This window comes from Dermacentor variabilis, chromosome 3 (genome assembly GCF_050947875.1).
Source record: "Dermacentor variabilis isolate Ectoservices chromosome 3, ASM5094787v1, whole genome shotgun sequence".
Classification (NCBI taxonomy): Eukaryota; Metazoa; Arthropoda; class Arachnida; order Ixodida; family Ixodidae; genus Dermacentor; species Dermacentor variabilis.
Genome location: NC_134570.1, coordinates 104,755,028 through 104,779,504, shown reverse-complemented (window position 1 = coordinate 104,779,504; position 24,477 = coordinate 104,755,028). Strand labels below are relative to the sequence as shown.

General features: G+C 43.2%; 1 protein-coding gene across 1 annotated transcript in view; it reads left to right on the top strand.

Annotated features, from left to right (window-relative positions):
- The window catches only part of LOC142576128 (nose resistant to fluoxetine protein 6-like), a 50,836-nt gene extending 29,220 nt beyond the window's left edge, over positions 1-21,616 (top strand). The window contains exons 6-15 of the mRNA XM_075686088.1: positions 519-698; positions 4,164-4,257; positions 6,302-6,388; positions 8,425-8,590; positions 9,650-9,732; positions 11,613-11,735; positions 14,413-14,533; positions 16,835-17,024; positions 19,258-19,400; positions 20,927-21,616. Coding sequence (XP_075542203.1) covers positions 519-698; positions 4,164-4,257; positions 6,302-6,388; positions 8,425-8,590; positions 9,650-9,732; positions 11,613-11,735; positions 14,413-14,533; positions 16,835-17,024; positions 19,258-19,400; positions 20,927-21,142 — 1,403 coding nt within the window. The 3' untranslated portion in view covers positions 21,143-21,616. The remainder of the gene's footprint in view (positions 1-518; positions 699-4,163; positions 4,258-6,301; positions 6,389-8,424; positions 8,591-9,649; positions 9,733-11,612; positions 11,736-14,412; positions 14,534-16,834; positions 17,025-19,257; positions 19,401-20,926) is intronic.
- Positions 21,617-24,477: the final 2,861 nt, after the last annotated feature.

The window sequence follows — 24,477 nt, the reverse complement described above, 5'->3', positions numbered from 1 at the left end:
TGACTAAATGCAAACATTGCTGGTTTCAATGTACATAACTGAAAAATCAGCCACAAAAGGCAAATAGCACGGATTATGCGAAAAAGAAAGAACATCAGCAAAAACTCTTTTCTCTCACATCTGCACCTTCATTTTATTCATTTGTAACTCTCACTGTGAAATATGGGAAGTTATAGTCTTTAATTCAATTTCAGGAATGCTTATTGTTTACGCTGTGAATGCGGTCAGTAGTGCCATCGTGTGCCCAAGGTCATTCTATTCCTGTGCACCGCGACATTGCAACACTCATTAATGCTAGGAAAGTTGATTGTGATTCTCCTCCACTACTACATGCTCAATTAGCAAATAGTGCATTTTTATTATTATTGCACTTGCACGCGGTAAGTTTGCGTACATTTTCTGATGTTCAAGCGTCGCCCAGCTTTCTATCTTTCAAACGTGCTGAGGTGAACACGTGCTGCAGAATCAATTTCTGAACACTGACATTTCGTAATAATTGTTTGTCACCTCCTTTCTAGGTGCGCTTGGCGAACTTGTGAAAGGTTTCTCGGCCACGTCAAACACGCGCATGTTGCTCAAAGTCGCCGAGAAGTCAAACACTGATCATTACGCCCTGCAGTTCCTGCATGGCATGAGATTCTTCTCCATCCTCCACATAGTGTTTGGCCATTGCGGTCAAACGATGTCCGACAACTGGTGTAAGTAGATTACAAACATGCATTGTTTTTTTTTCCTGTTGTGCACGCTTGCATTTCGCAGCTTTCGGCTAATGTTTGGCTTAAAATTACAAGAAAGGATGTAAACTGGATGCTCAGTAGAATACCGAAATAAGGATTCGTGCCTTTGCACTTAAGAAACTACATTTGGCGTTCATAGGGAAAATCAGGGTAGGTTATGAGCCAAGGAATCAAGAGAAACATTCAGTGCTTGAGCTTCACCATTTAGGCCAGGATGTTTTCGCGCATTCCATGGTATGCAGGTTAAGTATTAAACTAAATTTGCGTTCAAAGTGACCACAGTTTTGTTTTATGCGCCAAATAGAGCGTCGAATAGAATCTGTCAAAATCTATATCCGAAGGGGTCTTTGGCGTGTGCATTTTGATACGGCATGGACACCCTTGCTTTTTGTGTGTATGCATTCCTTGTGCCTATGCATCTCAGCTTATGGCAGTAAGGGTCGATTGGACCTTACGGAATGGTTATGTAGCAGTGTAGGCGAAGTTCCTACTTCCAGTCACGAAGAAAAAAATGATTGTCGCAATCGCGAAGCTGCGCATAACTATTGATCACAATGCTAAAACACTACCACAAAATGGGGCCTAAACGATCTGCAATAATTGTGATGCACCCCACCCACGCGAACGCATTCCTCAGAAAAAGAGATGGGGGTATCCATGTGTCATCTCGTAAATCCGTTATTTACGAATATCGACATCGCAGTGCATGTTCACTGTCTTTGTGGTGGTGATTCGTGCGGAGTTGAGTCTAAAATAATGACACGTACTGCACATCAATTCGGGTGCATTGTTGGTGGCGTAGCACCCGAGAACAGCTGTCGGCAGAAATAAATTTCCGTTTGCGTCAGAAATTGTGGTCGCCGGAGCGTACACTACACCTCTCAAAACATTGTGCGAGCGGGGGCTGCACGCAGGCCTAAAACGAGAAAGGATCCCACTCGCACTTGGTTTACGTTCACTATACCTCTGCTGTAAAGCAGGTCCACTTGTTGGTTGTTGAAATTCAAGTGATGCGATTTCAAGTCACGTTTGTTGCTCTGCATAGTTCTTGCCACCGAACCGTAATTTACTTGCAAAGCTATCGTATATTTAGCTGAGTTCCGTTCGCCGAGAACAAGAAAGCTTCTAACCGCACCTGCTTACTGCTTCAAGTAAGCACGTGCGGCAGCCATCAACTGTTGTTGGTACCACTTCCGGCTTTAATGACTTCTCAAGAAATCGATACAACCATTCAAGAAACTGTTGCAGTGAAATTTGAAGGCACTCTGTAAGGGTCCACTAATATGATTGCGGTGATTCTAATAGCACGATGGCCATAGTTATTCACATAAATTTTGAAAAGTTTGCGTCCTTGACATCCAACTCTTCGTGACTTCTTGCAATAGAATGGTTTGTGCAAACTTTAGGCGAAAATTTGCTGCCTGACATTTGTCAGATTGCTTTAGCCTTGCTGGTAATTCTCTTCAATTCGAGAGCATAAATTTCTGCAGCAAAGGAATGATTACTAAAACATCTATTATTAACAGCAATGGTCATGGCAGTCCTAGTGTATATTGTCTGTAATAAGCTCGTTAGATTTCTTTATTGCGCTCACAATTTCGCAGTAAGGTTTGTAGAATGTATAAGTTTGAAATGCTGGTTATTGCACATGTGATGCGGCGCTTGACGGAAATGCACACGAATGAAACTTAAAAGATACCCCAGTGTGGCGTCAAGAAGGCTGTAAAAGTCCCTCCGAATAATGGGGCATGTTCTACGTAAACTATTACTAAGGGGGCTAAGGGTCACAGTCCAGAGCGCCGTCTCGTAATATCTGTAAGAAACTTCTAATACAAGCTGTTCATTTCCCTCTGCTTTGTACGCAACAGTGGCGAAAATGCGGGTCTCTCATGTATTTGCGAGCTGCGCAGGTACGTTATTAAGAAACACTTTATTTCATCACAAGGTTCCCATGTCTCGAATCATGCTTGCACGTGAGAGTTAGATCTTATACTCGCTGCGAACAAATCCGCGTGACGCTGTTTTCCACCACAACTATTTATCGTGTGACGTGTCTGATAAAAGAAAAATGGGCAACCGCAAAGCTTGCCCAATAAAAAAATGTTTGGACTAGAATGAGGCGCTTCTTCATTGATGTTTTCTTAAAGGGACACAGACAAAGAAATTTTCAATACAACTTTTCTTTTGTTCCTTCATACGATAGCTCCCGACCCCGTAACTATAGTGTCGTGCCAAAATGCCTTGAACAGATAAAAAAAATCACCAGTAGTATCCTCCTTTAAGGCGGATGTTGCAAAATGGACGCCAAACCAAGAAATCAAGTGCAGCTTTTTGGCGTAGAGATTGCGTGCAAGTTTTTCCAGTGCGTCGTGAAAATTAAAGGTGCTGGTCCCAAACCGCTGACGCATGCGCGGGTCAACCTAGCGCAGTGGTAGGAAGCCATACAGTGATTATGCCTCGCCGGAAGCTGTACGCATGTCACATAAGCAATTATTTCGTCTTTCACAATACGCTTTGCCGAATTCGACACAGGGTAAGCTAAGGCCGCGATTTTGTAGTAATGCCTTGTGCTCGATTATGTGCCTCCCTTTATCGTGTACAACTCACTGGTGGCTGATCCTATCGATAACGTGGGTGCAGAGTCGTTCCGATCACTGACGAAGCGTGAAAGGAATATCATCGAAAAAGACAGCGCTACAAAATAACGGCGCAGGTGCCCTGCTGCGGTAGTTCTCTGAACTCGTGCCTCATAAACGTTATGGGGAATTGGCAGTCGGTTCTGTTTGAATGCGCAGCGCCCTTCCTGGTTCTCATCTTTACTTCTCTGTTATTCCTTCCTCCAAAAATTCCCGACGTGGCGTTCACAATGTGGCTTCCACTACTGCGCTGACCCACACACCAGTGACATCACGTGACACCCCCCTATCAATGACATCACGTGACACCCCCCTCTCCCCAACTTAAATTGCCGTGACAGACGCAGATTACTTGTAAACGAACGAATCCTACGCCAGAGAATTTTGACTTGATCACAATGAAATACGTTATAATTTATTACTCATTGAGCTTTTGAGGAATCGAAGAGTAATATACCGCGATTATGGAGTCGGCGGCTATCTAAAAGAGAGAAGGGAGACAAAAATTTTGCGCCAGTTCCCTTTTCCCTCCTTAAAAAGCAAAACTACCAGTGGAAAAAGATAAAACGGATTCGATTCATGTTTTACGCATACCTTAAGAGGCAAGCTGCGCAGGGCGACTTCCATTCTGCTGGCAATTCTCAAGGGAATAGATTCAAATGCCTTCTATCAGTAGAAATGTATATGCCTCTATGCTACCTTTCCCTCAGCACTGAACGTCGCCGCAAATGAATAGTGTATTGCCCTATTGCATGTAGTGGTGAAGCCAAACTCTTATCTCATTTTTTAGCACGTTACCTGAATTTGCTCATCGCCTCTGACGAATGGTCATTCATGTTCATAAGCGCTGGGTTTAGCAGCGTTGGAACGTTCTTTTTCCTCAGGTAGGTGGGTCAAACCGTCTGATATTCCAAGATGTTCTTGTAGAGACGTAATATTAGTATACTGAATGACAATACAACCATGTGTTTGAGCCATTTTCTGTATACGACGGGTTTTGTAGAGACCATGTGAAATGGAAAATGTATTTATTTTTTTCAAAATTTAAGAAATCTGGGTAAAATGAAAAGCATAGGGGCCCTAATAGGTTTCTGATATATCATAAAATAAGTACAAAGGTTTGTGTTCGGTTATTCAGAAGACAAATAAGTGACACGGATAATTACAAATGCACTCTTAGTGTTGTCCTCGCAGTCCTGTCATCGTTTTTATCTCCAACCTTGTTTCGGTGTGACGTGCATGCTTCCGCGATAGCACCACCAGCTCATAGCAAAATAATAACCCTGCTATATATCTACTGCAACTGGTATAAAGACGCAAGAGTGGCTATTGTGCTAATGCACGAATATTGTAACGGAGAACCACCCCGGTAGTGATCCACAGAGTACGGGCGTCACCCGTTCGATCGGCGGATGCGCATCGCCGTTCCCCACCACCACCACCACGGGGTGCGTTCCGCAGCCCGCTAACCGAAATCCTGACTGAGCAAACCGAGATGATGATGACTGAACTTCATTAGGAGTAGAAGTATTAGTTTGGTCGCGCTCCTTGTGGGTGTCCTCCTCCGTCCAGGAAGCCATGTGACCTGGCCATCTACCTTGTCTTGTTTGTCAGCTGACGATGGACAAATTTAGAGGTGAGAAAAAAAAATTAGAAACATACAGCAGATGGAGGAACTATCTCAGAGCTCTACAAATTTGTGTTACTGCGCACTCCGACTGGAGAGAGCGGAGAACATACCGGCACGTCAGTCGCACTAAAAGGGTTAAGCTTTATTCGCACACGGAGCTCTCGATGCTGAAGGCAGCATGACATCTCGCTCCCAGGCACTGGACTTTCGGGGAATGAAGGATTTCAGTGTTGGCGGAGGGTTATACTGTCGACATTGAGCGCATACACGCAGGCCCGTCTATGAGCTCCCAAAGACACGCCAATTTCTCCGCTAATGAGAAGAAAAAACAAAGTCGCTTCATCGCTCCCTGAGCTGCCACGTGTTTTTGCCATTGAAAGACAATCTCCATGACATGAAAAAGACTGTCAAGCGTCCATAAAGCCAGCGGCACTTTCGATGCCGCCTTTATAAGGTGAGCGCAGCCGCATGGTGTAATAGGTTTCTAGGCTAGTCAACAGGATCACTGCTGCCTCCCCCACCAAGAGCGAATGTTTTGTGCCCATCCCCCATTGAGCAGAACGTCTCCCATCGAGCGGCGATGTCTACGTCAGCACTTTGGCCCCCAGGAGACGTGATGTTGTGATTTAATGCGCACCCGCCTAAATGAACCGAGGGATTCCTTCCCCGTGTTAATGAATACAGCTTTAGGAGGCAATTTAGTCATAACTGAATAATAAACGACTACCTAAATCCAAGCACAATGTAGAAATACATGCTGTTAGGCCGAGAGACTGCGGGAAGTTCAGGCCACCGCCACTAAATAATTCTCGCTTTTATTTTTGTTTCTGGCTTACCAGCCATGTTCCGACGGTATAGTTATTTGGTCCTTGATACACGCAAGTTACAGATAGAGCTTAAATTATTGTTTCTGTTTAGTGCATTTTTAAAGACATGCAAGCAGCAGTTAAAGTAAGAAAGCTGCTGCGCCAGTGACTGTTATGATTTGTATACGCACTGAAAAAGAGATTAAGTTCCAAAGATGTGCATAAAAAGCTGTAAGTCTGCGCATTTGAATATTGTCTGATTGTCGGGGAGAGTGCAGAATGCGGATTGCACAGCCCAAATACACATTATTGGTACCATACAGATTGCATCTCTCTTTGTTTAAGTACGTTAGAATGGGTTACAATGGAATGTGTGGGCCTGATTAAATTAACTGCCAAATAAGCAACTGGCTCTCGTTGGCGTTTGTTAGTTAATGTCGAGGTTTTCATACCCTTGATTGCTGATATTGGGTTTTTCAAATTCTCTTGCAGCGGATTTTTTTTGTGCCTCACTGTCAGCAGGGAGAAGAGAGGCGGGCCCATCGTTTTCATCATAGGCGTGATACGACGATTTATCAGGTGACCTGCACAGTGCTTCGCTTTACTATAAATAGAAAGATGCTAGCAACTGTGACCATGGTGTACTGATCAAGCAGAAACTGTGACGCAGAAACCACGAATTCTTTTTAAAGTGTTTTTGCTAAGTTTGTTAGCGTCATGCCCCGCCCCGATGCTCAGCGAAAGCCGGAATGCACCTGGGCAGAACGCTTAGCTATCAGCGGGATGGAAAAACGAAAGCAACTTTGCAATCAATGATGACAGGAAAGCATGATGGCTCTCATCTAAGCAGCAGCTGCTCGCGTCACCGCGAAGTGGACGATGCTCTTGCATTGCGTGCTACAATCGCAACACCGATGCCGTGCGGTGTGTTTTTCGCTTACCATTGTATCGCTTTAACGGCAGCGTTTGCGAAACACACTCTCTCCTCTGTTGATATAACACGAGGCCCTTAAAGTTCCTAAGCGTAGTTCCTGATGCCATTGGCAAGGTGCCGCCAGATATGGTGCGTCAGATGAAGCTCCAAATCCACATGCTCTAACTCCTAAGCAGGCTTCTGCTTGTTTACTACTTTGGTGCTTATATCTGTCGAGTTCACAAAATAACGTAATCATGAACTGCATGTAAATAGGGATTTACAAATATTAATCGCCTGAAGTAACCAATATTTTCCTCAATACGGCCAGGCCATCTGCTTGCATTTCTGTTGTTTCTTAATAAAGCCTGTATGTGCAGACGCCCATCCTGCTGAAGATAGTAGGATCCCGCTGGAGAATAGCGCCAGCGCAGAGAACAGGCCGCGATGGGAGCGTCTGCTGGTCGGCGTCTGGCATGGCGGAAGGGAGCGCCCGAGTGCGGAGTTCCAGGATGGGAGAGGGTAAATGGACCCAGCAGGTCCACCAACTATAAAGGAGGTTTATTACATGACGGGCGGGTGATGGGAAGAGCGCTTTACCGAGCACAGCCTCTTAGCTCGAGCATCTGCCGCACGCGATGCTATTGGCAGTCCTGCTGCCTACGTCCAGGTGTTATTCGTTACAACCTCGCTCCTCATCCCTTTTCATTCAACGCAAACTGTATTTCCTGGGTAAATCTCTCTCAAAAGCTGTATACAATCGCCGCCAGAGCCTTCCCCTTCCAGAATATTCCACAAAATGTTGTGGTTTGCGTTGTCATACACACCTCTAATGTCTCAAAGGCCGCATATAATGGTCTCCTTTCTGCTCTGGATACTTCAGTACACTGAGTAAGGAGAAATAAGTTATCATTCGGACGCTTGACTATTCTGAAGTCAGTCTGAAGTTCTCCCAAAATACCATAATTTCCTGCCCATGCTTGCAGATTTAATTTAATTGCCTGCGTTGCTAACCTGTATATTACCGATCTAATGGTCGAGGGTCTAGATGAGTTGATTCTATCTTTATCTTCTGGCTCCCGAGTATGGCGCAGTGATTTTCTCGCTGTCGCTTTCGGCGCGACGGGCTTGGCAACGAAAATTTCGGTCCAAGTAGCGTGACGTCATAAAGGACAGAGCGCAGGGCTGCTATCTAAGAGGCGCTGGTTTATTGCAGTGGGTAACGCTTCTGACTTTTGAACCGGTGGTCGTAGGTTCGAAACTCACTGCCGCTCACGTTTTTCTTTCAAATTTATTGTATTTTCAACGCAAATATTTCTTTTTAGCAATTACCAAGGCGCACTTAGAACGCAGGCGATGGCTTGCGCGGACAAACAAAGTGCCGATAACGTAGGCTTCCGGACAGCGAGTGTGGCACGCCCTCGTGGCGATGCCCTCTCCCCTCACTCAGTGCCTGGTTCTCTAACGCAACAGTAGGTGTTCGCTTTCGCCCGATCTGTTCCGTTGAGGCGCACTCGTGACGTGGCCTCACAGCCAATAGAAAATGAGGTGCGGTTATTGGTTTGTCCAAACGGCAGACGCAGGCTTTCCCTATATGCACCGTTTAACGTTTTCGCATCAAAAGCGCGGTCGAAGTATGTCTACCGCTGCTAATTGCCTCAGTACCCCCTCCCCTCTTTTCTTTGTGTTTCACTACCTGCAGAACTGCCATTCCTCTGTTCTTCATCATCATGTGCTTATACTTGATGCCACGCTTCGTATTCGGACCGGACACCAAGGCTTTCTTCCTCAAGCTACACAAGGACGTAGCCAGTCACTGGTGGCACCTCCTTCTGATGATCAGGAATTTCGTTGAGATCAGTGCATGGGTGAGACATGCTATGTGCTTCACTGTTTTTCTTACGAGTGCCACTTCAGTCTTGGAATCTTTGTTGCCGTTAGAATGTGTGTTTCATTTATAAGAGCGCCAGGTGTACATGGGGCTGTTCATGTTAAACTGCTAAGTCCTTCGGTCTAGAATTGCGCACAGGAACCTATGTTAATTATCCCAGTTGCAAGTATTATGCTAAGAAGTTTGATCAAGAATAATTGGAACGGGAAGGGGGTGTTGTATATGGTGATGTTGCTGAAACGTTTCCCATTACCGCCGTTGCGACCGAACGATGAGCCATATGTGACATAGCTACGGCAGAAGCGTAGTGCTCGCCGTAGCCGCTCTACATGGCATCACCCTTCCATTGCAGTGAAATGGAGATATTTTGACTGGCATCATGACAGACAGCACCCACTTTGACTTACATGTGCATGAAACTGCTACAATGGTCAGAAACGCGGTATTGTGTTGAACTCATTGGATGATGCTTCTGCTCTGCGCAAATTGCCGGCGCGTACGGACCAGCGGTAGAGCAGGAAATGCCCTGTATGCCGCCGCTCGTATTTATGTATCACACAGTATTTATCCTGGTACCGCAAGTTAGAGTGCCAGCCCTACGATCTCTTTTTTAATGCCGAATGAAGCAACGGTCATACGTAAACATCAATGTGAGTGAGGTTGTATTTTCGCTGTCTCAGCTCAGAACCTCTGGCCAAGAGAGCGTAAGCTGGGAAACTTTCAGGGCTACAGACGTTATATTGTTGACGAAAATTAGGGTGTTCTATAGTGTGTATATTGTAACTAACAAACATAACTAAATATACAAAACATTTTTTCCCGTTGTGAAATAGACCACATTACTGATGCATGACAATTCAGACACAACTAAGATGACAGAAAATAGAATTTGTCGACAAGAAAACATAAAAAAATGTTCCGCAGTTTCAGCTTTTGCATCTGCTGTACGCGCACAAGTATTAGTGTAGTAACATTGGCAAAAATATAGCGACTGAACTGAATCTGCTGCAATGAACGAACTTCTTCGTGATTACAGGATATGCTTCCGCACACGTGGTATCTGTCCACGGATTTCCAGCTCTTTACCGCATCTCTTGTGATACTACTAGTTTTCAAAAGGTGAGTCATATACATGCCGCTCACGAGCTGTACCCCACTAAATAGACAGGCTGTGCTGCCAACTCTCTTTGGTAGTCAGCGCTCCTCCCACACTCATAGGAGTACTGAAAGGACATACTCCTTCTCTGAATCTATTGCATGACATCAAGATCTTGAACGTCAGAACCATATAAAGATACTCCCAAGCCTCAAAGCGGAAACGTAAATCGCTGTAATAGCTTTTTCACAAATCAGCCTCGATTGCATCCACTAGGAGGTGTAGCTATCACAACATCGACGCAGCAGTCAGTCACTTAGAAACAGAACATCGCCGTGTTTCAGCCCTCGCTCTGTAGTGAGCCACGCTGCTAGATAGAACTGCGAAAATCCCGAGCGAGACGGAGCGAATGCCAAAACATCGGACTTTCTGCTCCTTCGTGACAAACGTCCGAGTATGACGCCAAGAGGAACGCTTCTCCTGAAAAGAAACCCCAAAAAAGTGGCTCACAGAAACAAATGGTGTATAATAAATTTTGTAAGGCGCTATATAAGGCCTAAGAGCCAATATATCTTTCTGGGGTTTCAAGGTCCAAGATGTTCCTCTAACGCAAGAAAAAATTTCTACTCGAGAATGTCTCAACAATGACAACTTATAACTCCTTTTCCTAGAACTATCGTGCTTTTCAATTGGTTGCGTTCGCTCTGCTGGAAGTTCCGACTGCCGAACGAGCGTTCTGCGTCCGTGAGTACAAGGAAAGCCTGGGCAATGTAGCCAAACTTGCGAGAACGTGCGATTCCCATCAAGAGAGGCCACAACCCTTCCTTGTTTGTTAGGGTTATCTTGAGAATGTTGATAAATATGAAAGAAGACACACAAGAAAATTGTAGTTGCGCCAAAAATTGTGAAGCACTCACAGCAAATAGCAAAGTGTAAAGTTTCTCCTGAAGTCCTCTGGAGGGGTGGGAGGGGAAGGGGTGTTTTAATTTACGCGGGCGCGAATATACACGGATACCACATACGCGGGTGGCGTCAAAATTTTTGGCACCCTCAAATGTTTTGGATGGTAAAGCATTAGAGTCCTTAAAATACCTGTAAAGGTATCACACAAGCACCATTGCGTTCGAGTAAAAGCAGTGTTAGTGAAATCACATCACTTTTAGATTATGACCACTGACACTGTTTGCTCTTTTTCATAGTCTAAGAAGACTTAGCAGAAAAAGTATTCGCTGTGAGTTTCTTATGAGTTTTGTCTGCGCGCTGCAATTCTTAAAGACACTTTAATGAGTAAATCAGTGAGGAATATAATCTCGGTTTGAGCCACCTTGGCGGTTGAATAGCACCGCGTGTTCCAGGCATATACGGCATGGATAATAATGTTGCGTACATATGCATAAATATGTGCCAAATATCGCGGTTATGGCGACGCTGACGCAGGCGGCAACAACTCGCCTGGAGTGTCTACATAATTGCTATCGTAATGAAATTACGCAATCAATCAGCCATTAGAACTGAACACAAACGAACATATTTAGCACGCGTTGCAATATGGTAAAATTGGTAATAACATCAATGGTGAAAAAAGACGCATTGACTATTTCATTCTAAACAGTTCCTTCGTTGTTTATGTTGTGTTTTTTAGGAAAAGTGTTCGTTTTCCTAACACGTCGCGAACAACTAACGAGCGAGAGAAGACGCATGAAAAGCGTAAACAGGAGGTCTGTGTGCTTTTGTGCATGTATAAAGTTGTCTTTTCATGTGTGGCCGTTATCTCATGCTCTGTTAGGAAAATTAATCTTCTACCAAAGGGCTCACTTTCACGCATAACTGTAAGAAAGAGTTCCTTATCAAACCTCGTGCAATTTCTTTTTCTTGATACCTATGGTATAATGTCTTTGTCCAGTCGGAAAATGCTGGCCGTGGGCGCATTCATTCTGTTGTCCTTGCTGGGCTGCGCCATCGGAACATGGGTAGTGGCCAGTTCTGACTTGCTGCCTTTCATGGTCTTTCCCGGGCCCGTTCTACAGTAAGTGTTGAAGAAAACAAAGTGCGCATTTGGGGAAACACAACAGCCTGAGGTCGAAAGCATGCCGTTGCCTCCTACACACTTATAGCCACGGTTATTACGTCAGTCAGATCAAGTATTCTTTTAGTGCGCGAACAACGCATATTTTAGTTCATGCATGCCAAAGACGGCGTACGATGCAACTTTTTATAACCGTGTGTGAGCTTCTAAGTTTAAAATTTGAAACGATGAGACCTCTCAGGGATGTACATTGCTTAGGCCGCTTTGATGGGGAATGCCTAAACTGTGAAATGTTTATTGCAAACAATGAGTTGATAAAATGTAACTAGTTAGAATTCGTAACAGTTACGAAGAGGTTTGTCGACATTTACGCATTTTCGCCGTGATCTCTCCTGAAGGCCTTAGACAATTCCTACGTATTAGTTGACATGTTATGTATGGATATCACCAACATGCTTACCTCACAGAGTACAATCATTTTGAAGAGACATAGTTGAGACACTGACTGCATCCGCAACGCAATTCCGCCTTAGCGTTAGGACAAATGTGTGGAATGTTTCAGGGTAACACTGCAAACATTAAAATAATTGGCATTAGTTCTGATGCTTTATTCTAGAGAAGATGCAAAATAATACTGAAGTGCTTATTATATCCGCACCTATATAACGGCACGTTGGCCAATTAGAAGGCGCCGCATATATCACCTTCATTACGTGCAGTAGAACGCGGGACAACAAAATTACACAGATATGATATTAAACGCGTCTAACAGGTGGTAGCAAAGTTAAATATAAGCGAAAACATTCCTAAACGTGTTTTCGCCGCATGCCTAGTTCAGTGAAGTGTCAACACGTAAAATTGTATTTATGAATTACACTTAACATAAAAGGCAGGAGAGCAGTTTGTGTGGATGGTCTCATTAAAGCTTCAGGTTACAGCAAAAGAAGTACACAGGTACGAACATTAGTATTGCACACACCTAGGCAAGGGAATTTACCTGTGCATCGCGTACAGGACGCAGGTCTGACGGTTTGTTTACAAGGAGCCATCTGTAACGCTTCTGCTGTGATTGTTTATGAGGGCTATGGTTGCAGCCATTGCTTTTTTTTTACAGCGAAGCTGTATGCGGCTAGTACGCCGGGATTATTTCGCGTCCATCGACAGAAAACTACCAACATCAACGGCTCAAACCCCCTAAGTTTCAGGCAAGGAAATGCAATGGCTCATACCACCGTCAGGCGGAGGCTACCACCACTTAACAAAGAGCATCGAACAGTGCATACATTCTTTAGACTCACACGTACAGCATACAGAATGGCACACGCATCAATAAAGAACAAGTTCAGAGCAAGCATCCGAAACACATAATTGAGGGTAAGGCGATCCTGATAGCTATGCAAAGCACATAAGCATACGTTTCCCGGTATATATTACTGTTACGGAAGCTGCCGCGGTGACGCCAGCTTGGGACGTGGGGTGTAAGGTCCCTTGCCTTTCGTATATAAAATAACCAGCCTAGCAGCTGATTTCAATATTGTTCCAGCTCCACTATGGGTGGCGGTGTGCTGTGAAAATTCACATTGTTCCCATTCCTACCGTTACTCTAAAATATCCCTACTACCATTACTCTAAAGCAACAAAGCATTGGATACCCCCACATAAGCAGTCGTGGCGGTGATATTCAACAGCTTCGCTGGATGCACTTTCGCAGAGCCGGGATGGTTAGTTTTTTTTTTCATTTCTGTTTCTTTCGGAACCCTATGTTCTAAAGGAGACGGTGATTAACCCTAAGATGCTCACACATTTCTACATCCAGGAACGTTGCAACAAATTGTTGAAATTTTTTTGTGTTCATGAGAGAGCGCACTCATTTATTCGCCATAGGTCTGTAAAACTGTCTACAGCTGAAGCTTTACTCTAGCATACAAATAAAGCAGTTATAGGCATTGCATAAAGTCTCCCGCGCTTCAATAAGTATCTTGAGGCACATACACAGCGTAGCACACGTAATACGTAGTGAATTACATGGTTAAACGTGCCATGATTTGGAAACTTTTACTGAGGCGAGGCGATAGAAAATACAAAAGTATATTTTTAAAGAAAACGCGGGTAAGACGGGAGATGGAAATAATAGACCATGAGCAAAGCGAGAACAAGGTAAAAGTGGGGGACGTCGTTTTGACAAGTGGACTTGACTTTTCCAAGGGGACATAAGCTTTTTCGCCTTGAAGACAAGTACACTTGTCGAAACGTTGACTCCCTGTTTTAGCTTGTTCTAGTTTTGTTCAAAAGCATACTTTTGAAATTTGTTACGTTACAATGAGATACCGGCGCAGGGGCTTGAGCACGCTAATCAAGAAATGGAACTATTCAGTTTCTTTTCTCACAAATGAGCAATTACAGCAATATTACCGAAATAAATCCTTTAAAAGAATATTTATCAGTCTAATTTGATTGAGAGTTTCTCTTTAGTGTTCCTTTGGGTTACCGAAAGTAATATTCATGCAAACAACCTGTGTTTTAGGATTTTTCAGGAATGGAGCGTGCTTTAGGATGTCAGGTCTATTGCGGTCCGCTCCACTGAAACAAATATCGCAACACTTCTTACCTAAAGAATAACAGTGCAAGAATTACTGTTGTTGATCTTAGAGGTGTTTTGTTTCTCTCTTTCTTGCAGAGTGATGTCCAAAACTGTCAACGAATACTACCTGCGGCCATTCTATCACGCCGTGTGTTACTTCAGCGGGTGTTTGACGTACCTTGTTATGGAAGACTTCAGGCAGCGAAAAATTAGCAAGGTAATTTAGGAACCAACTAGGTCGTTTAGTTACCGATAACTCTGGCATTACTCAGATACATGCAAATACAGGACGTATAGCGAATTATTACGCAAAAGTCGTAATAGTAATATTAAAAGGCATCGTACACCTGGGCGGGAGAGTACCGAATTCAGTATCGTCATGACCTGTTGCTGCTTGAGATGCCCTTACTGCCGTTACTATGTTGAGAAAAATGAAAAAGCTTGTTTAAAAACTGGCAAATATATTGGCGACCAAGAAGAACGAAGGAGCGAGTCCGCTAATGTCCGCAATCAACACGTAATTTTTCGAGGTACCTTGTTTCCATGGAATGACATTTAGCGGTGCACGCCGTATAAATATGTCGTGTTAATTAACATGACAACATGACTGTTCTACGGATTGAAATCGTGCCCATTCTCCGAAGTATTACAGACAGCTTTGCAGCTTTATTTACTTCAGTCTTTACTTTAAAGCTGACAGACCGACAGAAAATACAGAAATGAAGTAGACGAGCGTGCTTTTAGCATAAGAGAAAGCTGGATGTCCTTCCATTTTTCTGTACATCCATTGCTTTTTTTTAGTTACCCTGAAAAGCTGATGAACGTTCATAACATTCAAAATCAAAAGCCAATGCAATAACAATGCAGTGCACCGTATATAATTTCTGTGCATGTCTCGTTTCGCTTTATTTTTGAATGCATTGACCAGCGCGGCTTCAATATAGGGACTCACCTCCACTTCAGTTAGTTCTAATGTGGTGTTGGTAGTCACATTCATGCTGCACACCATGTCATTAATAATAATAATATTTGGGGTTTTACGTGCCAAAACCACTTTCTGATTATGAGGCACGCCGTAGTGGAGGACTGCGGAAATTTCGACCACCTGGGGTTCTTTAACGTGCACCTAAATCTAAGCACACAGGTGTTTTCGCATTTCGCCCCCATCGAAATGCGGCCGCCGTGGCCGGGATACGATCCCGCGACCCATGTCATTAACACGACTATCGTGGTAGTATCGGCTAAATTACTGTCAATGCCTACTCATTACCCTATAAAGTTAACAAAACCCGCCAAGCAGAGGACAAGCAAATATCGTTCATTCAACGTTGGTAAAGTTGACTTGCCTTTGAGCAGAGGGTCTCAACACAGGAGTCCTTTTCTGAGTACGTGGAAAAGGTGAAATCTTTTCTTGGCATACCTTGCACTGAATTGGAGCAGGTTTCACGCCTATTAAAGAAGAAAGTTAGAATCTAAGGATTGTCGGAAGCAGATACTTTTTTTGAGCTTCCAATTGAGACAACTGCGCCTGTTGATACATCTAGAGGGCGCAAAGCTCATGCATTATTCACTGTTCTCAAATATACCACCCATTTCTTGGTGCCGCTTTTGAAAAACACCCGTAAACGCTGTAACGCCACATAAGCTGTGATATACTACATTGATTTTTCTTTGTGCGTCCTACAAACGCAATTCAGAGAACTACGATATCTGTTGTTGGTGGTGAGTCACAGATTTGTAAATATCATCATTTTTTATTGATCTCAGGCAATCTTTGCTTACAAGCTTAAATAATTATTCTAATTTGGTTGCGGTAACTACTACAACTTTTTCATAGGCACAAATTTCATTAAAATCACTTCCGCGCGGTTGCTTTATGACAGCGTTTAGGTATTTCCCATGCGTTTGACTAGGAAAGGACTGGTACTAGGGAGTCCTTTCCAATTTGAAAGCCTTATATTCCCACAAGATGTTGCATAACAAACAAGCGTGAAGTGATGGAACACCCGTTTGTAGAAAAGGCCCATAAAACACACTTTGACGACCACAGAGGAAAAAAGTGATAGTTAGAGAAAGACACTGATGCCATACATGCTGTTTCTGACATTAAATAAACATTGAAATAGGCAATTGCATAGTCAGCAACATAATGCACCGAATAAAATTATATGTAAATATGCACGCTATCATCATTTAGAATTTGCGATGTTAACACGCTCTCTTGTAAATGCGGGAAAATATAATAAGAACCCGGTGACTCGGATTCCCTTGGGTCGAGGAACGCGAAGTGCGGTGGGTAAAAATGCTAGTAAGTAAGGAGTATTTGAATTACTCTTCCCTTCAAAAACGCGGTGTCGTACGTTCGCAGTCGCCATCTATTCGAGTTCGTGCCCAGGACGACTGCGGAGAGAGTAGGTAGAAGGTTTTATTTGCTAATACTCCGCTAAATCCATGACCACTACAAGGTTCAGTTAATGATGTTTCACCCACCGATCAATTTATTTTTTTTTCTTTTCAGACGGTACAGGTGACAGGCTGGTGCGTGTATGTGAGCTGCGCCTTGCTCTGCATTTTCATGAAGCTGGCCTGGTACCGAAGCCCCGACCCCACGTCGGAAGCAGTAAAGCTGCTCGCGGCATTTTTTGACCGGATCCTGTGGGCGGTGTCCCTCATTTGGATCACATTGGCGTGCTCTTCCGGACGAGGCGGTGAGGCTGCTCAAATAGTTTCTTCTTCGGTTGCTGCTTATCACCGCGAATACTTTATTGGCACAATCACGTCACATTCATACCATCAATGGACTTATAATGTAGTGTGTGTCACATATTTTTTGAACAACTAGCATGTGTTCATTTGGATACCCAAGCAATATGAACTGTGCATTCATCCTGTTGACTGTGTCCTGTTCATCATCATCTGACTGTTGACTGCGTAGACTAACATCCCTGAATTGAAAACTTATAAAATTACCATATGCTCCACACCCTTTAGAACCAGTAGTGTACAAGATTAAGTATGAGGCAGCGAATAGATCTAATGAAGTGTGCATTCGGCGTCCATCACATATCTTACCACATAGTTCAGCACATGTCTTCTATACGTGCTTTATGCTTGTTCGAATGTATAGGCTACATGGTTGGCCAAAGGAACCCTGACCTCGCGACAATATTGTGTGGAACAATGATTATACCTCTGTTGTCCCTTGAAGAATACAGAGTCGAGGACCCTCCAATCACCGCTTCGCACGTGCACATAATAGTGACATTAAGCGTTTAGTAACGCCGAGGAAAGCAGAAAACAATTACATGCTAATATCTCGCTTTTAAGGATGCTGGGCCAGTTGCTACGTTACATGGATCGGCCCTCCGTGAGCCGTCGACGATATGAAAAAAAAAAAACAATGGAGAAAAATAATCCTTTCATTGTACCAGTTTATGAAAACACACGCGATGCCTTTCGAGCAGTATATGTGATTACACTAACACTTTGTATTGTGTCAGATTCTCGAGAACGATCACTTTCAGTTATACATCTTGGCAACAACAGCAAACGATACAATGACCCTCACGGAAGAAAGCGGAAGTGGTGATTGCACACATAAATAAAAAAAAACGGGATTGTCTTAGCTATGACGAGGCATTAAATTCGCCACTGACTTCTTTCGGTGATATTTCTTTTACTACCACTAAAGATCGAGCATTTCGTGTGCGCTTATTATCAAGTCAGCACAGCCACCTTCAATCAATTCGCGCGAAGCCTGGGACTTTATCTGGCTCAAAACTGGAAGTATCCCCGCGCGCAGTATTTAGTTAATACGGCACAAGCTTTCTGCTTGTCGCGCATGTCCCTGGATATGATAGATATAAGAAAAATTAGCACAGTTGCTTGAATAAGGCCATTGGGTACTCGCGTCAATTGTTTTCTTTTCTTGAAGCTGAAGCACGTGAATGCGATGACCAGAATGCTAGAGCCGGAACAGTGACTGTGCATTCCTCCCAGCTGTTTGAATCAATAAAGGTGCTCTGTGTCACTAAAATATTTCCAATTGAGATTATTGCTGGTGAATATTTTTTACAAGAAAATGGCTGATATTTTTCAAAGTGTGGAATTAGATATGATACCTACCTTGGTTTAACACGAAAACGGTTACTTGTGTTGCATGAGTGAGGCAAAGGCCTTAGTAAGATTGTGTCCAACTTGTGCCTTGCTTTGCGAGGGGTTATCCTTGAAATTGGCGCTGTGAAATGAGGCATTAATTATCGTGGGGATGGATTTCGTGGTATAAGATGTGCTGTTTTATATTAAAACGACGAAAAGTTTAGGTGGGTATTTTTATTTCGGGGATTGCTATAATTTGTATGGCATTACCAAAAAAAAACACGGATTACATAAATAAGTTATGCTTTTATATTTTTTGCGGAGTGCGCACGATAAATTGTGGTCGAATACATTTAAAACTATTGTGTAGATGTTAACGTCTGTGCATTGACGTCAACATCTGTAGCAGTGAAGGTGCCGAGTCGTAGAGAAGACGTTGCACTGTTTGATATAAACAACAAGGTTGTGATAGTGACTCCTGAATTTTGCTGCCCCTGGCACACGTTGTTTAATGATGGCTGAGTAAACATGTAGACAAGTCAGGGTTTGGTTGGTTCAAATGATAAAGGTGACCTCTTCGGGAAGGCGTTGGTCCATGATTCAAATCTCGGAGCAAATCAAATTTTTCATGAACTACGAAACTTTCTTTCTGGGACACCCACGTGGTCTTTCCTCCCTAACTTCGTGCTACCTTCGGCAGGATGACAATTTTATTCAGGGCTATTTTTTACAACGTGAATTATGGTAAATTCAACTAGCAAAACTGATGTCATTTGTTAAACAAAACACTGTTACAGATTAAATATATATATGTATGTATATATTGTGCTCAATTCATTTCAGGGCTGGTCAGCAAGTTCCTGTCGTGCAATGTATTCGTGCCGCTGAGCAAGCTCTCATTTGGTGTGTACCTGATCCACGTACCTTTCATCGAACTTTATCTACATGCCTCCAGGGAGCGCATTTTCTGGTCAAAATTTAATATGGTAAGTTCCTATCACATGTATAAAAGTACTGTCTTGTCTGCTGTTGTAAATTGCGTGCCGCAGTATTATTTGCGGGCATAATTGTCTCTCCGAGGGATGTCAACATTGACCTGCACACTAGCGAGTAATCAGTGCTTCCCAGCATGGGACTTCAAAGCGCGGTCAAACTGACGGTGTGCTAGGCATGACATAAATCATCTGGTCAGCTTTCGGGCTTTCTATCTACGTGTGTGTTGGCGGATTGTTTCTTGCACTTCGGCAGTAACCACTTGCAGTGGAGTGCTTGGAAGGAGCCTTGGCAGTGAATATTTTTTCCTTTAAATAACGAATTATGGCAGCAGGCATTAATTTGGTGTAATCATGAAATCGGGATAACCACGGTTCAGCTAGGAAGGTGCACACTAAGGTGACTGCCAGTATTAGGTTAATCACAAAGGGATAACTTGTGGAAGAAACTTGAGCATCTTCAATGCATCGCCCTATTTCAATATTTCAAAAGTTTGCTGAGATATAGATGCACGGTGATTTGGATCAATATAAGAGCTCTTGCACTGCGCAATGGTCGACAAGCACGAAGCACAGCCCTGAAAATGTTAGAACGTTTATTAACAACCAGTGATGTGCCTGAGTATTGAGTGACGTCGAAATTTGCTTTTCTATGCTCTCTACATCTTAATGTTCCGTTCCCTTGCTTGCTAGCTTGAATATATTCATTCTGTTTGTACACAGTTCACTGGAGGTACGGGTTATCTTCTTATTTCTATCTGAATTGCCAGTATATCAACGTTTCGGACATATTTGAGATTTATTATCATTTTCTATGTTCCAGCGCTTCATTATTTGCGTGTTCTTTAACAGTAAATTTATGACAAGACTGTACCAAGTGTTTTACATTCCTCTGCATTTCGTGTCTAATGAAGTGTGACGGCATTAAATGTGCCGCACTGTTCGTCTGCGGCTTGCTATTCTGTTAAGCGCATATTGTGGTATAGTAGGTTAAAAAAATGTCGTTTCTGATAGCGAGTGATAACTAACGAAATGAACGGTCAGCTGGACAATACGCCATGCTTAGGCACGTATTGATGCCTACATTTTGTTCCTTGAACCGGTAATATTGGAAATCTCTGATATTATTGTCACGGGCCCTTGTCATGGAGTAATCTAGTACGCAGTACAATGCAAATTTTGCGTACTAGTACAATTTACAACAGAACTGCCGTAGCAGCACTCTCAACGAGTGCAATCAGCTGTTTTACTGGTAATTGTTATTGCACACTAGTTTAAAACACATTCCTGTTCCCTGTCCTACTATTTTTCACCAAATGTGGCTCAGTCAAAATGTATAACGACCACACACAACATCCTCTCAAAATAACTTAATTTTCTGCGTTCTTGCATGTTTGAAGATACAAAATATCGCTTATGTGCCGCACCTTTTATTGCTTCTAGGATGCAGGAAATTTGGAGTCGTTAATTTATAACACTTCTAAGTGCACACTTTCACGTACCACCATATTTTTTTCCAGGTCACGCTATTATTCGCGATTCTTGCGTGGAGCTACCTGCTGGCCTACCTGGCTTTCCTCGCATGTGAAGCTCCAACAGGTGCTCTGGACAAATTCATTTTCACCAGACTTATACACGGAGGCGGAAATGCGAGGAAGCGGCATCCAACGCAGCAAAATGTCAGTGATGAGAAGCCCCAGATAAATGTAGAAGACGGTGTGTCTTCCCGATGTTAATTGGTCAGCCAGCTGTGTGCTCTGTGTGTCGTCATTCTTTCGTGCGGCGTCGATTGTGGACCTTGAGAACGCTCAGTGTGGAAGCATGTCGTGGCGAAAACGGTGCAACGGTGGCTGTGATATTTCGCACAAGTGAATGCAAAGAAGATGTGGTGGTGTCCTTTGCATTGGGGAAAGCTGGTCGATTACAACTCAACAGGGTTAAGTGGCCTGGAAACCAACTCCAATCTTTCTATTCACACCTGCGTTAAACTCAGAAATCATCTCATTAAACAACCACTTAACCAATTTGAATGAAGTCTGGTGCGCCTAAGAAAGAACGGTGGATGCTAACAACAGTACTAAGTAGTATTTGCATTTAAAGGCTCACAGTTTCTACGAAAATGTGGTGGCGAAACCTAGGATCCGCGTTGCGAAGAGGAACTGACGGTGGAACTGAGACGGCCGCAATAAATTGCACAAGGTATGTATATATATATATATATATATATATATATATCTTGTAGTGCTGGCTAACACCCCCAGGGTGTGTTCTAGTAGTAAAACAAAAAATGCCACAGGAAGTGAATGGGAAAGCGGCGCTGCGGCAGCTCATTTGGTAAGAATATCGCACGAGTAATGCGAAGACATGGGATCGTTCTCCACCTGCGGCAACTTCTCTTTTCATCCACTTTTACTTGCATTTATTTATCATTTCGTTAATTCAATTAGTAAGTACAAGTAATTTCCCCTATGTTTTCCTTGGTTTCATTGTTTGTTGACTTCCTAATATATATATATATATATATATATATATATATATATATATATATATATATATATCTGAATTCCATATTTAGATTTGTAGATATAATCAAATTGTTGCAAGGAGTACGATAGATTTGCAAAAGCTTCACTAGTAATTTAGCTACCACAGGGTTGTGTGCACCAAGTAAACTTGGTTTCCTTCGAGTGCCCCGACATATGCAGTAAGAAAAATTGCGATATTATTTTCTGTTGCTTAGAGAGAAATTCATGCGTACATGATGTATGAGATTTTTCTTGCGTGATTTTTGAGACTAGCTTTTAAAGCAATTGATGGACAAATAAGAAACACGTATACTCCTTCCATTTGGTGGCTTTTAGCTTTTTATTAAATGCAATGAGCCTCTTTGAAGTCAGTGTTCTTTATGCCGACAGAAACTATTTATTTACATATTTATTTATTTATTTGTTTGTTTATTTATTTATTTTTATTTATTTCACAATACTGCCGGCTTCCATTTGGGAGCCACGGCAGGATTGGTACAAACATCATGTGATTTCAAACTTTTTCCTCATGAGGAAGGAAAAAATAATGCTAAAAAGACGACCTAATAGGCAAGGCAAGCATATTCAAATACACAAAGAAATAAGATGATGCCGTCATATTGCTGTCAATAGGAAAGGCGTAAGAAAAGAGACATCAGAATATGTAACACAAGCAAAAGAGACAATGAATGCATGACATTACAAGCACGTCTGTACTGCAGATAAGGAGGAATCGGGAGTAGCTCAGTTGACCACGCTTTGCCGAAGGGCGTTCCATTCGCGAATTGCTTTGGGCAGGAAGGAAGAAAGATATGCGTTTGTTCTAGCACGCAGCAATATGATTGTGCTTACCTCTGGTCAGTCGCGATTTAATAAATTGCATGTAGTTATCAAATTTCATTTTAGTGGGGTTGTTAGCTATGTATTCATTCTTTGTAGACGGTGCATTTCGCGGCGAGTTTCTAGTGTCTGGAGCCCAGATCGCAATCTTAAAGACGTGAATGAAATGTTCCAATCATAAGTATCTATATTTCTCGGTTCCCATGCATTTATGCAGGTTGTTTTTACATACCACGATGTCTGACAGCGACCCGCCGTGGTTGTTTTGGGGGTATGGGTTTGAACGGTTATGCACCAAGTCACGGATCAAATACCGGCCACGGTGGCCGCATTTAGGTGGGAGCGAAATGCGAAAACATTCGTGTACTTAGATTTAGGTGCACGTTAATGAAACCCAGGTTGTCCAAATTTCCGGAGTCCCTCACTACGGGGTGCCTGATAATCAGATCCTGGTTTCGGCAGGTAAAAAGCCGTAATCTAGTCTAACGTAAATACTCGAAAGCGCAAAAGCACACAAAGGACGAGGAAAGATGCGGCAAGCGAAGACAAGCGCTGAATCTAACATCATGGATCAACACCAACAAGCCCGGTCACAGAAACCTTACCGCTGTTTCTGCGAATACTTTAAGTAATAATTAAAAATAATCGGTTTGAAATGAAAGGCGGTTTCCTTCGTATACACGCCGTCCGTGGAGGGCTGCGGGTATCACGTGGTAATTGGTGGCTAATTAATAAACATCCATCGTATAACATCTATAATTTTAGTTTCAGCGGGCTTGTTGTAATCGGGGCAACTGAAGCAAACTCTCCGTACAAGCCCTATGTACTTTTGGGTCTAGAATGCCTTCACCACGAACTTGACCAACCACGAATTCTACAACATGGAAGGGAGCTGACGTCACAGAAGAATGCCGTGCAAGTGCTATTGCGCTTTTTGCGATCTACCGGCCTTTACGAACGCCTTTAACTGGAACGCTTTTTGTGTGTGTTTGTCTCCATGTGTGCGTGTTTCTCTTATTTTCTTTAGCGTTTTCCTCTCTGTCATGTTTCTAACCCCTAACCCCCATCCCCAGTGTAGGGTAGAAAACCGGAGACTCATATCTGGTTAACCTCCCTGCCTTTCCTCTTCATTCTCTCTCTCTATAGGTCTACAAAAAAAAATGCGGGAACCCCCGGGAATTTGGCACTAACAATTTCGCCTATGAGAGCGCGCGAAAAAAGAAATTGGGAAGCTGCAGCGAGCCCAAAGCCGTGCGCCTCCAGGCGACGTTCTGCTTACGTCAGCCAGCAGTGGGTAGCCAGGCGCTGCGACAGCGATGAGCACGAAGGCGCACCGGGCTGACTGCCTGCTGCTGGGGGACGTAAGCCACAGCCTCCTGGCCTTATGTGATGCTCCTGTCGCACTGGAGATTTCAATGTCACTAGATTCCAATAAAATTCGGTGCAACAAATGCCATTCAACGCTTGTTAGTGCTACACAGAAAAAAAATTAATGTAATTGCGCCTTCATATCAATGGCGATCATTACAAAAAATTGGTTAGAAAAGTAGAACAAGGCACGTGTAGAGTTTCTGAAAAGTCAATGTAATTATTTTGGTATAAACACGGGGTGTCGACTAACTCAAATAGCACTCATACAAAACTTCTAGTTCAAGAATGTCTGGCCACCATAAGCCACGACAAGGCTTAGCCAGCTTAGTAGCCCA